The sequence below is a fragment of the Staurois parvus genome, unplaced genomic scaffold, assembly GCF_062004578.1.
Source record: "Staurois parvus isolate SC_StPar_1 unplaced genomic scaffold, SC_StPar_1.0 ptg001192l, whole genome shotgun sequence".
Taxonomy (NCBI): Eukaryota; Metazoa; Chordata; class Amphibia; order Anura; family Ranidae; genus Staurois; species Staurois parvus.
This window is the reverse complement of record NW_028318988.1, coordinates 336220-349065: the sequence shown is the minus strand read 5'-3', so window position 1 is coordinate 349065 and position 12846 is coordinate 336220. Positions and strand designations below refer to the sequence as shown.

Here is a 12846-nt window from a genome sequence, read left to right as displayed (position 1 = left end):
TCATTGTCCCAACAGTTGCTGGTTTAATTAAGTTCTTCTTTATGGAAGACTCAAATAGACAAAGCAATCACTTTTAGTGTGTAGAAAAGCGTATGTGATGGAAACCTTTAGGTTTGAAAAAATGATCCTTCATTCTGAGGTTTATATGCATCTTTCACTTGTGAGTATTTTGTAGGATTTTATAGTATTTTATGCTATTTTGTAGTTTTTCGTGGGTACAGTAACTGTGGTATGTGTGCAAAGCATACAGTGGCTAGACACATATTCTGTTTAATCAAGCTCCTTTAAGCTCCTCCCACTGTTGGGCAAAATCTGTTCTCTTCATCATTTACTACTGACCTCTGAACTCTGCCTCATCTACTACTGACCTTTGAACTCCATGTCACTTGCTACTGACCCCTGTGCTCCTCCCTGCTGATGCAATACACTCCGCTGCTGACCTCTGTCCTTCACCCTGCTGACCTTTGTACACTGCCCTAAAAAACTGCTAAACTTAATCTCTGCCCTTCTAACCCTCTGTACACTGCCTTGCTGACCTCCCATTCTCTTCCCCCCTGAAATTTTCCACCACACCCCTACATTAGACAGGCTAGATCCAACTCTTCCCACTTCCCTTAAACTCTGAAACTCTGGAAATACTCCATTCTGCCAAAGTCTTTACAAAACTAACCTATTGGGTGTGCACATAACCTTGTCTGAATTAATCAAGGAGACAAACAGAAAACCACCTTTAGAACCAGATATGGGCATTTTGAGTCCTTGGTTATGCCTTTTGGCCATCACAATGCTCCCACAACCTTTCAATACTTCTTAAATGATGTTTTTCAAGATCTGTTGGACCAGTTAGCAGTTACGTATCGGGATGATATTCTTATTTTTTTCTGATAACCTGGAGGATCATCACAAGTATGTTTGCATATTCTTTGAAGATTAAGGAAGAACCAACTTTACATCAAGCTGGAGAAGTGTGAGTTAGAACGAACCCAGATCCAGTTCTTGGGATATATTATTTCTCCAGAAGTAGTTAACATTGGCTTGCCCCTAAAAACAGAGCTGTATAGCAGCGATTGACAGGCATTCAGAATGCGGTTCTGATGCTTCTTGAATATCTGATTTTTCCAATCCCAAGGGATAATTTATTAAAGAAATTGCACTGCAACTGCGAGCCAAGTGTTTGGCTCATTGCTGAGTGCATTCCAATTGGGCAAGTTTGACTGGTGGTGAAGCCTGTCAAACTCTACAATCTAAGCTAAAAATGTAGCATCCACAAAGCAAAGTTTTGGGGCCGCAGTATGTGTAGAGCTTTTTTAGGCTGTAATGTAAACAATTGGGTGGGCTGGAGGGCTGGGGCTGTAAAACATCTGCTAAGTGGCTTGCTTTTACAGCTTTCTCAGGACACACATGTGAAAGAGTCCAATAGGTTCATTCACAGCATATACTTTCATAACATCTGGACACATATTCATAGCCCCTGTTACACACTCCTCTACTGCACATACCCACTCATTTCCTGCACATACCCTCAATACTCTCCACACTTATTTCCTGCACATACCCTCAATACTCTTCACACTCCTTTCATCAACATGCCCTTAATACATTCCGCACTCATTTTCTGCACATAACCTTAATACTCTTTCAACTCATTTCCTGTACATACCCTCAATACTCTCCACACTTCTTTCCTGCACATACCCTCAATACTCTTCACACTCATTTCCTGCACATATCCAATGGCATATTTACCGCAAGGCAAACAAGGCATTTGCCTAGGGTGGCGGTTTTCAGGGGGGTCTTGCTGTCCCCCCCCCCCCGGAAAAAGAGATACAAGTGTCAGGGATGGGGACCTGGACAGCTCCACTATGCTTCTTTTATTCTGGAGGTTAAGATTTGTTTATGGAAAACTCATACAAATGAGCGCAGAGAGGCCACTCCAGGTGGAAACATGTGAACAGTTAATCATGAGCTCACCACTGCTTAACAAGGCAGCAGTGGTGAGCTTAAGATTTGTTTATGAATTTGGTGGTCACAGCAGGGAGGTGGGGGATGTATGTTGTTCGCTGGTGAAGGTAGCTTGGGGCAGTGGGGGATGGGCGGAATTTGTCGTGAGGGGCTGTCGAAGGGTGTTGGCACCGGGGGGGGGGGAGGGTGTTGGTGCTGGTGGGGTGGGAGGAGCCAGATTTAATGTTGCCTAGGGCAGCACATGAACTAAATACACCACTGCACGTACCCTCAATACTCTCTGCACTAATTTCCTACACATGCCCACAATATATTGAATAAACTAAGGTAGGGGGAGGTTACTGGTATAAGGTGGAACCTTTCATCTGTGCCCCCATTACCCTAGTGTATCCTTAGTGTATTCACTCCCCTTTACATCAGTGACCCCCCCCCCCCAAGAGTGGCCTGGCTGCGCTGTCACTGACCTCCTGTCAAGTGCACTGTGCAAGGCTGTCAGACAGTCCTCTCCAGGCTCCAGCTTAGCGGCTCTGGTTTCATCCTATATTCTCCTCTTCACAATCCACACACATTTGATTCCTCCCATAAGTCTGTGAATTCTGTGATGTCTAGATGTCTTTTCTCGCTGTGCCACCTGAGATGCAGGACAGCTTCATGTCTGATCTCTTAGGACGGTCTTGCCTTGTCTCTTGTTTCTGGTGAACCTTGAACTCTTTGCTCTTCTCATGAACTTCCTGATTTAAGCTGCGTTTCTGCACTTCCTGTTTGCCAGATTATTGTGCTCTCTCTAAACCTATATCTTGTTTCTTTCCGTACCTGCAGCTGTTCTTATCTCCACTACCATGTGTTATTGACCTTTGACTTGTTCCTTGACTAGGCTTCTGCTTAATCCCTACCTGCTATATCTGCTACTTGACCTCAGCTTGCCCACCTCCTGGTGGGGCGATCCTGATGATGATGACTTTGTACTAACACACATTAAAACCCATCTCCACCATTAGGAGCTCTAGTGACTATTGTTTAGTGCTTAGACCCCGGTCAGCCCATGTCATCGGCCAGGGTAACCTGCTTATGCACTCATCTTGCTGGTTGGTGGGAACCTCTTTACTAATATAACTACAGGTCTCCAAACCTGACCCCTGACTACAGCAGTGGATCTATAAGGAGGGTGTCTTGCTACTCCCAGAGGGTCTGTGCTGCCCACCTGGATCTGACTGAGGGACAGTTTGAATGTGATATCTGGATGAACCAACTTCATGCACGGGCATTGCTGGACTCAGGTAGAACAAAAACCCTTGCCTATATCAGGGTGTCTGGGAGAGTGTTCCCCCTAAAACCCTCTGAGTAGTATGCATACATGGGGACACTAGGGAGTACCTGCTGGTTTCAATGGCAAAAAAAACTGTGTGTAGCATGGCTGCCCAGAAAGTAAAGATGGTACCCAACACGATTTATGACATCACTGTGGGAACAGGTTGACAGTTCTGTTCCCTATGATGGGCTGGACAGTGGGAGTATAGAGAATGCCGGTAATAATGTGCCTGTAGTAGATGGTTTACAGACCAAATAGACCCCTGAGGGGGATAATCTTCTCTTATACTGTTGATGGTTGGGGAGAATATAGAGGAAACTTCCGAACTACAGGTTATGGTCAAGAAGGATGATGGGGAAGATTCCTCCAGTCCAGTGCATACTAACTTGGAACTGTAAAGGAGTACATTTGGTGCCGCCAAAATATAGGACCCCACAGCAAATATACCAGGGACTTTTTTTCTTGTTTCTCCTTCCCCTCTCAATAATTAAAAACTCTAGTGAGTGCCATGGTCAGCTCTGATCACTGGCTGTAAGGTCCTTCCCCTCTCCTTGACTGTTTTCTCTTCTCCCTTTCTTACTTTTTACTTCCCTCTTTTTTTCTTTTTCCTTCCATTTACAATTATTTTGAGGAAGAATCCGTGAGACATTAATTCCTTTCCGTTCTTTATATTGTACTATATGCACCCCTATAAGGTGGTCCATTTTATGACTATGCTATCTGTCCCTTTTGCTAGACATATTCCTTCTGCATATATTACAAGACCTTCTTTGCAATGTTTCAAGCTTTTATTACTGTGTACTCTTGTGTTCTTCAATAAAAAAAATTTGAATAAAAAATGCTAGGGAGCAAGTCAGAGTGATTAATGGGGTACCACAAGTGCTTGAGGCTAAAAACGAAGTTTCCACACTTGCGTGTTGATATACCAATTCACCAAAGTCCAGGGAGAAGTTGTGGACCAGTCTTTTAGATGCATGGTACTAGACTTGGCTCACAATGATGCCTTAGGAGCTCACCTGGTGGCATGACTGGTTCTACTGGCCAGAAGTCACTGCAAAAATAAAAAGGTATTGTGGTTCATGTCCCGGTTGTCAACTAATTGCTCACATTTTAGAAACCCTTTGATACCTAGGGTACCTTGTTGCCTATTATTGCGGTACCATTTTAGGGTATTGCAATAGATCTGATGGAAACCCTGGTGAAATCAGCCCAGGTAATCAGTATGTCCTTGTGGTACTCGATTACAGTGCTCATGAATGTTGAACGTTATTTAACATGTTTTGAATAACTGGGTTCCCTAAAGAAAATCCTACTGGACAAGGTACTCTGGTCATGTCAAAGGCGATGGCAGACTTGTGCAAGTTGTTCCAGATTAAACAATTGCACTTAGCTGTCTCTCACCCACAGACGGGTGGGCTAGTCAAGCATTTTAACAAAACCCTAAAATCTATGATCAAAAGGGGTGTACAAAAAAACAGAAAAGATTAGGACTGCTTACTCCTGGCATTTCAAGCATACCACGTTTTCTCTTTTTGATTTTGTGTATGGGCAACAACCTTAGGGGTTGCTTAATCCCAAGTTTGCCTAAGTTGCAGCACTCTATATCTAGCTATTTTGTGGACAGCCTACCCATCAAAGGAGCTGGGACTCACCATCCATTTCAGACCCAATGGCATGAGCCTCAACAGAGGTTTTTGAGACCCTTAAACAGCTAAATTCGGTACTCATCTTTGCCTACATGGACTATATCAAGCCCTTTAAAGTTTACACAGATGGGAGTTTGCAGGATCTAGATGAGGTGCTGGTACAAGAGCAAAATGGACTAGTCATAGTGAACACCAGCCACAGACTCAGACCCTCTGAGCACAACCCCCATAATTACAGATTGTTTAGATTGGAACCAGGGGCGGACTGACAACTCATGGGGCCCCCGGGCAATAGGGGATCATGGAGCCCCTGAGTCCTTGCCCAAACTCAAAAAAGCCTATGAAAAAGGTACCAGGGCCATCTTATGGGGCCCCCTACTGACCCTGGGCCCTCGGGCAGTGCCCAAGTTTCCAAATGGTCAGTCCGCCCCTGATTGGAACTAATGGCTCTTGTGTGGGTTATCATGGACAGTACATCATGGAAACTCAAATTGACGTTTATACTGATAATAATTCCCTGTTGTATCTCGACTCAGCTAAACTGGGGGCTCTGGAACAAAGGTGGGTGGCTCAACTGGCCCACTTCAATTACAAAATTCACTATAAATCTTGCTGTCTGAATAGCAATGTGGAAACACTTTCTCGATTTCCTGTAGAGCATCCCCAGGGAGATATGGATTAAAGTCGGGAGGATTTGGGACTGTCTTCTCTTCTCCTATATATTTGGATTATGTAGTGTAAAGTTAACCTGTCCATCTGTATTATGTGCCTTTATGCTGTGCTTTTCTTTACAATGCCAAATGTAGTTCTTCTCCACCTAGCAGGTGGCACCTTGCTCAAGGATGAAGTGGAAACCAAAGGGGAAGATATTACCCTGCAGCCTTGGTAACTGTCACAGGAGAGCCAGTTGTCTGTTTGGATGGCCCTCTTGAATGAGGGTAGTGCTAATAAAGAGCAGAGCCCTACCAGGATAGTGGAGGGAAAGGTACCCAGTCTGGTAGGGATACAGTACTGGTGCCAGGGAAAGGTTCCAGTGTGAGTAGGGCCAGTGTAGGACACCACTCTGTGCTGTAGTCAGCACCAATCTCCAGTACTGCTGCTCTTAGAAATCATGGGACGCCATGCAGCCTACCGGAGAGGGTTCCCCATAAATGTCAAAACAATATTTTGGATAAAAATACATTATTTGCAAACACAGTCACAACACTCCTCACAAAATCCAAGCTAAATCTAAAAGATAAAACTGTCATGAACCTACCCACCTGATTCTACTTAGTTTTCCGGTGGGTGCTCTTCCATTTCATTAGATCATACGGTAGGCTATCTCCTCTCCTTCAGGGTTTTACCCCCATCCATCTGCTCCGGTTCATTGACTAATCGCCTAAATCTACCCACGTAAGACCCTTGGTATTGAGAATACCACAAAACCTGCCCATTCTCCCCCTTCCACCCTCCCCCCCCATTTTTTTCTCTCTCTCTTCTTCTTTCTCTTCTTTCTCTCTCCCCTCTTTCTCTCTTTTCTTTCGTTCTTGTTACACGCCCAGTTTGCTACTGGTTACCCATCTAGAGAAATTTAGGCTTGTGAATGTCATACTCTCTTTATCTACTTCAGCGACCTTCACGACGATCTAAACTAGAATACAGGCACTTTCCTTCGAGTACGATCCCAGCTTAGTCTCCATCATTTGTGCCGCATCTTCCCTCCCTCCCGCTGTAGCTCTGCAGCGAGAATTACGCACATAGGAGGCTCGATGCAACAGCATTCCCATCCAGACTACTACAATGCCTGAGTATTACAAACCTGTCCCTGTCGTTGATTGGTTTAATAATGTGGCATATGTCTTTCTCTCTGCAAGAGATTTTCTATTTTTTCATGGTTTGTATCGACAATTGTCATATCTGAGTATCATTTGCATTCCTTTTGTAACATTTTGTGCTTTTTCAATAAACGTTTTTTTGGGAAAAAAAAAAAACTGTTGTGAGTTAACAAATACAGCTCTGTGTGTGAATAAGGTCTTGAGGCTCATTCACATGGGTGCCATGGCCTGTTTAGTGTGAAACTGCCTATGTTCAATAATGGGGACTCAGCAGCTTCATGAACACAGCCACAGGTTCTAATTTCACAGGCATGTGGGTGCAGGTGCATGGCCCCAAACACAGACAGTGTACATTAGGGGTCACTCACCTGCACTTGCACGCCTGTCAAATTAGAACACAGTGAGAGAGGGCCATGTGCTGCTTGTCTTACCGAGAGGATGATGGATTTCTGTGACTTTCTCCTAGAACAGGCAGGAACTTTAAAACCTTTGGTGGGGCAAGTGGATGCTACCAGTGAGCCAACGCTTTATTTTGTACCAGTTTATGGACTATTTCTGTTTATGCTGAAGATAAGCTGCTTTTCTTGTTTTTGGAGAAAAATAAAGACTGTTTTAAAATTATACGGGTGGCTAGTGATCAGAACCCACAAATATTACAGTGGGCAGGAATGTTTTAGTCTAAGATTACTAAAAACATCTAACTCACAAAATGGAATGCAGTTGTCATTTAAAAATCCTACAAAATAAAATTGAATAAACTCATTCAGAGATAAAGGACGTCAGGCTCAATTCACAAAACTAACACACCAGTATGAGCACACTTATAGACACTTTTTGTGGGAAAAATAATTGTCACACAAAAAGTGACCGCTTTTTTCAGTTGGGTCCAGATTTGAAAATTACAGTCACATGAATGAAAAAAAGATCCTTATTTTTGTGTTAGGGCTTTGTGAATTAATCCCAATGTGTTAAAAAATTCAACTTAGCATCAGAAAGCCTCAGCAGAAGACTTTATTTGTTTAGTTGTCAGAAATTAATGTGTTAACAGTTTTTTCAGACTCTTTTTCACATCTTGGTTCCTCAGGCTGTATATAAAAGGATTCAGCATAGGTGTGATGATGGTGTAAGCCATGCTAACAATGCGATCATACTGAGATGAGTAGTCTGATGGAGGACGGAAGTAAATGAAAATGTCGGTACCATAAAACAGGCAAATGACCATGAGATGAGAAGAACAGGAGGAAAAGGCTTTGCTGCGGCTACTGCTGTTTTTCATTTTCACTATATCCCGCGTAATGAGCACATAGGAGATGAGAATGAAAAGGAACGGAATGTTAGCAGCCAAAGAACCTTCGGTGTATATTAGGAGCTCAGCTAGTGCAGTACTGGAGCAGGACAGTTTGATGAGGGGTGTCACATCACAGAAGAAGTGGGGGATCAGTCTGTCTTCACAGTATGTTAAATGTGAAAGAATATAAGTGTGCAATAATGAATGTAGAGAAGCTGCAAGCCAACAGAAGCTAGTTAACATGACCATTAGCTTATCACTCATTAACAAAGTGTAGCGTAAGGGGTTACATATAGCCAAATACCGATCAAATGCCATAACCGACAGAAGAAAACTCTCGGTGGTGCCCAAAAACAGGAAGAAGAACATCTGAAGAAAGCAGCCATGGAAGTTGATCAAAACTCCTCCATGAAGAATGCAGGATAGTAGCTTGGGAACGGTAACTGTAGCAAAAGAGATATCCACTGCAGACAGGTTCCCCAAGAAAAAATACATTGGTGTGTGCAACTGTGAAGAAAGTTTAATAGAACTTAGTAAAAGTAGGTTAGAAGCCCAGGTGAGGGCGTATATGACCAGAATGGTAGAGAAGAAAGCAGCATGGTTGTAGTGAAAGTCTGAGAAGCCCAGAAGAAAAAAACTAGAGGTTAGATTTATTGTTTCCATTATCAAGGAGTCGGCAAGGTCAAGTGAAAGTACAATACCTACAATCAATAGCAGAACACTAGATGCCACCTTTACTGTAGAGTAAAATGGATCTCAATCTTCAAAGCATTATCTAGAAATTAACAAGGTTAATTAAATACTCTTTACTTTTCATCATTATGTAAAATATATAAAATATCATGTTACTTTTTTTCAGGTACAATATTTTCAGCATTCTCTGTTAAATCATTCCGGAATTTTTATAGTTTTAGAACTTCAACAAACCCTTTCCTGAAACAATCTGTCAGTGTTCCCAAAGTGGTTAATATTGGACCCCTTGGGTCAATGAGACTATCCAAGTGATCAATAAAATTGCTAAGGGTCAAAACAGGGCAAGTAAATATCTTTCGGTCAATAGGTGCCTGATTAATAATGGAAACTCAGTTGAGGTCAATAAATTAATATTATTGGTAAGGGAAATATTGTGGCGCCTAAATGACTTGATATCCAACCAATAATGAATGTTGCTCTCATTGAGCCTAGGCAAAAAAGGGTTAGCAGCTGCCCCCTAAAACGTTAAATACACTTAGACAAATAAATGCGTGAATAGGTAGGTGCTACAATAATTAATAATAAATCAAAAATATAAACAATTAAATAATAAAGTGAACTCTGAACGTCATCTGACAAATGATATTCCTGGGCAAAAAATAATATATTGTGAACATAATATGTTAAGGTGACAGCCCCATGAAGATGTAGTCCTGTAGACCAAAAAATATAAGGTAGGCTAGCCTATGTAAAGGTAAGCCATTGAGGACAAATTTGCAGTAGTCAAGGTGAGAGATGACCAGGGAGTGAATTAGAAGTTTTGTGGTGTCACTGGTTAAGAAGGGGCATATTTTGGAGATGTTGTGGAGGTTAAGGTGACAATATTTGGAAAGTGATTGGATGTGTGGCCAAAAGGAGAGTCCAGGATTACATCTAGTACCCTGGCATGCAGGCACAGGTTGATAGTTGAGCCATTGGTTTTGACAGAGAAGTCAGGGGAAGAGGCATGTGGGGGGAGGGGGGATTTTATAAACTCGGTTTTGGATAGATTGAGTTTGAGGAAGTGGTGTGACATCCAGATTGATATGTCTTTCAGTAAATGAGTGATATGTAAGGAGACTAATGGAGTGAGCTGAAAAGTAGAGATATATTTGGGTGTCAACAGTGTAGAGATGGTATTGAAAGCCATGGAAGGCTATCAGATGACCCAAGGAAGAGGTGTAGATAAAGAATAGGAGATGTGTGGTGGGATAAGTAGGATGAGAATCAATGAAGAATATAGTCTACAATACGGCGTGGTCAACCATATCAATGCAGCAGAAATGTTCAGGAGTTTTTTCTGTAGAGCTCCATGTCAGTCTCAAGTCCTGAAGGCAAGTTGTTAGCTGGGAGATAGTGTTATCCTGGGTTAGATGGCTGTAAAGAGGGGTCATCATACCCACCCACTGATGGGAGGAGCTATTGTAACATCATGAGATCGTGTGATTTGCTTTATTTGTGATATAAGGACTATGCAACATCCAAAATTGGCTCTGAGAAAGAGGGGGCCCCACCTTGAAACCCGTCAGCCTTTTGGATGGTCTTCCTGTGAATTGCTTAGGAGACCAGGTCACCTTGAGTGCATTGTGGACATCAATGTGCCTTTATTCATGACTCGTTTGTCGAGTCAGTACATATGTATTTTGTTCATACAATAAAGTTGTCACAAAGGTAATGCACAAGGCTAGTGAGCCCTCTGTTCCTTGTTTTCTAGTATCTTTTTTGGTCTATCTGACCTTGGCTTGGTATCGAGATATCCCTGAATTTTCCAATTCTTAATAAGTGAATAAAATAGTACTGACTGGCATATTCAAGGCTTTGGATTTCTTTTTTTATCCTTTTCCATCTTTATAAGGTTCCATTACCTTGTTACGCAGGTCTTTCAACAGTTCTTTTCTGCTCCCCATGGCTCAGTATCTAGCCTGCTCAGTGCATCCACAAACTCAATGACTATTTATATGCAGGCACTAATTTCAATTTAAAAAGCCACAGATGTGGACAAATAACCTTAAATTGTCATTGTAACCCGTGTGTGTCACCTTGTGTGTCTGTACCAAGGCCAAACATTCCAGGGGAGGGAAACTTTTGATTGGGGCCATTTGGGGGATTTCTGTTGTCATTAGGATTTAAAAAGAAACCAAACAACTAGGTGATAATAAATGGCTTCATATGATCACTGTCCTTAACAGCCTCCTGACTGCCATATAGGGAAATGATGGACAGGCAGGAGCCTGAGAGGACATCAGATGGTATTCTCCCACTCTAGCTGCGTATGCGTGCCCCTGGGGACACGCAACACAGCTACCAAACACGGTAAAGAGCCAAAGACACAGGCTCTACCATGTGATTTGTTTCTAGTCACAGCTCATTACATGTAAATAGGAAATGCCACTTATCGGCAGTCCTCTCCTCATGATAGAGGAGAGCCAGTAAGCGGCATTCCTCAGAGGGGACATCTACACTGATAATCAGGGCACTGATCGTAAATGCCCTGATTATCAGTGCAGCCCCATCATTGCTGCCTTTCAGTGCCCATCATTGCTGCCTATCAGTGCCCATCAATGCCACATATCAGTGCCCATAAAAGCTGCCTTTCAGTGCCCATCAGTCCTGCCTATCAGCGCCTCCTCATCTGTGCAGTCTATCATTACCCATCAGTTCCACCTATCAGTACCAGTCAGTGCCACCTATCAGTGCCTCCTATAAGTGCCACATATCAGTGTCACATATCACTGCCCATCAGTGCTGCCTTTCTGTGCCCATCAGTGATGCCTGTCAATGTCCATTAGTGCCGCCTATAAGTGCCTCCTCATCAGTGAAGTCTATCAGTACCCATCAGTGCTACCTATCAGTGCCAATCAGTGCCGCCTATCAGTTCCAGTCAGTGATTCTTATCAGTGCCACATATCAGTATCCATCAATGCCACATATCAGTGCCCATCAGTGATGCCTGTCAATGCCCATTAGTGTGGCCTATATGTTCCTCCTTATCAGTGCAGTCTATCAGTACCCATCAGTGCTACCTATCAGTGCCACCTATCAGTGCCAGTCAGTGCTGCCTATCAGTGCCCATAAGTGCTGCCTATTAGTGCCACACATCAGTGCCCATCAGTGCCATATATTGGTGCCCATCAGTGCTGCCTTTCAGTGCCCACAAGTGATGACTGTCAATTCCCATCAGTTCCACCTATAAGTGCCTCCTCATCAGTGAAGTCTATCAGTACCCATCAGTGCTACCTATCAGTGCCAATCAGTGCCGCCTATCAGTTCCAGTCAGTGATTCTTATCAGTGCCACATATCAGTATCCGTCAATGCCACATATCAGTGCCCATCAGTGATGCCTGTCAATGCCCATTAGTGTGGCCTATATGTTCCTCCTTATCAGTGCAGTCTATCAGTACCCATCAGTGCTACCTATCAGTGCCACCTATCAGTGCCAGTCAGTGCTGCCTATCAGTGCCCATCAGTGCTGCCTATTAGTGCCACACATCAGTGCCCATCAGTGCCATATATTGATGCCCATCAGTGCTGCCTTTCAGTGCCCACAAGTGATGCCTGTCAATTCCCATCAGTTCCACCTATAAGTGCTTCCTCATCAGTGCAGTCTATCAGTACTCATCAGTGCTACCTATCAGTGCCAGTCAGAAGTGCGATAGCGCTGAAAGCTGAAAATTGGCCTGGGCAGGAAGGGGGTGAAAGTGCTCGGTAGGCAAGTGGTTAAATAAAAGACAGTTTTTTGGCATGATCAGACATATTTTCAGTATCAATGCCAAAATGACATGATTTCCATCAGGGTATGCGAACTTTTGAACACTACTGTAAGTTGCCTCCCACCCTCCTCTTTCCAGGAAGGATATACTTAAGTGTTCATTTCCCATACTTACAGTAGCTTCATAGAATGACACAATGGGGTGTATTTAGAAAACTGCTTGTACATTTGTTCTGTCAGCAAATTAGAATGTCACTAGGCAATTATCTCTCCAGATCGGATGATAAGTTGCTTGTCTAAGGTATTATGATAATTCACCAAACATTCCTTTGTTCATATTTTTTGATTGATCTGCCTTAGCACCATAAATTAAGCACTATTA

General features: G+C 43.0%; 1 protein-coding gene across 1 annotated transcript; it reads right to left on the bottom strand.

The window, feature by feature from the left end:
* Positions 1–7767: 7767 nt before the first annotated feature.
* On the bottom strand, positions 7768–8685 carry LOC149438342 (olfactory receptor 1G1-like). Its single transcript, XM_089659857.1, has one exon. It carries the CDS (start codon positions 8683–8685, stop codon positions 7768–7770), a length of 918 nt encoding a protein of 305 aa, XP_089515983.1.
* Positions 8686–12846: the final 4161 nt, after the last annotated feature.

Bases quoted from the DNA above. Each gene is read 5' to 3' on its own strand.
- LOC149438342 (XM_089659857.1), bottom strand. From the start codon at position 8,685: ATGGAAACAATAAATCTAACCTCTAGTTTTTTTCTTCTGGGCTTCTCA.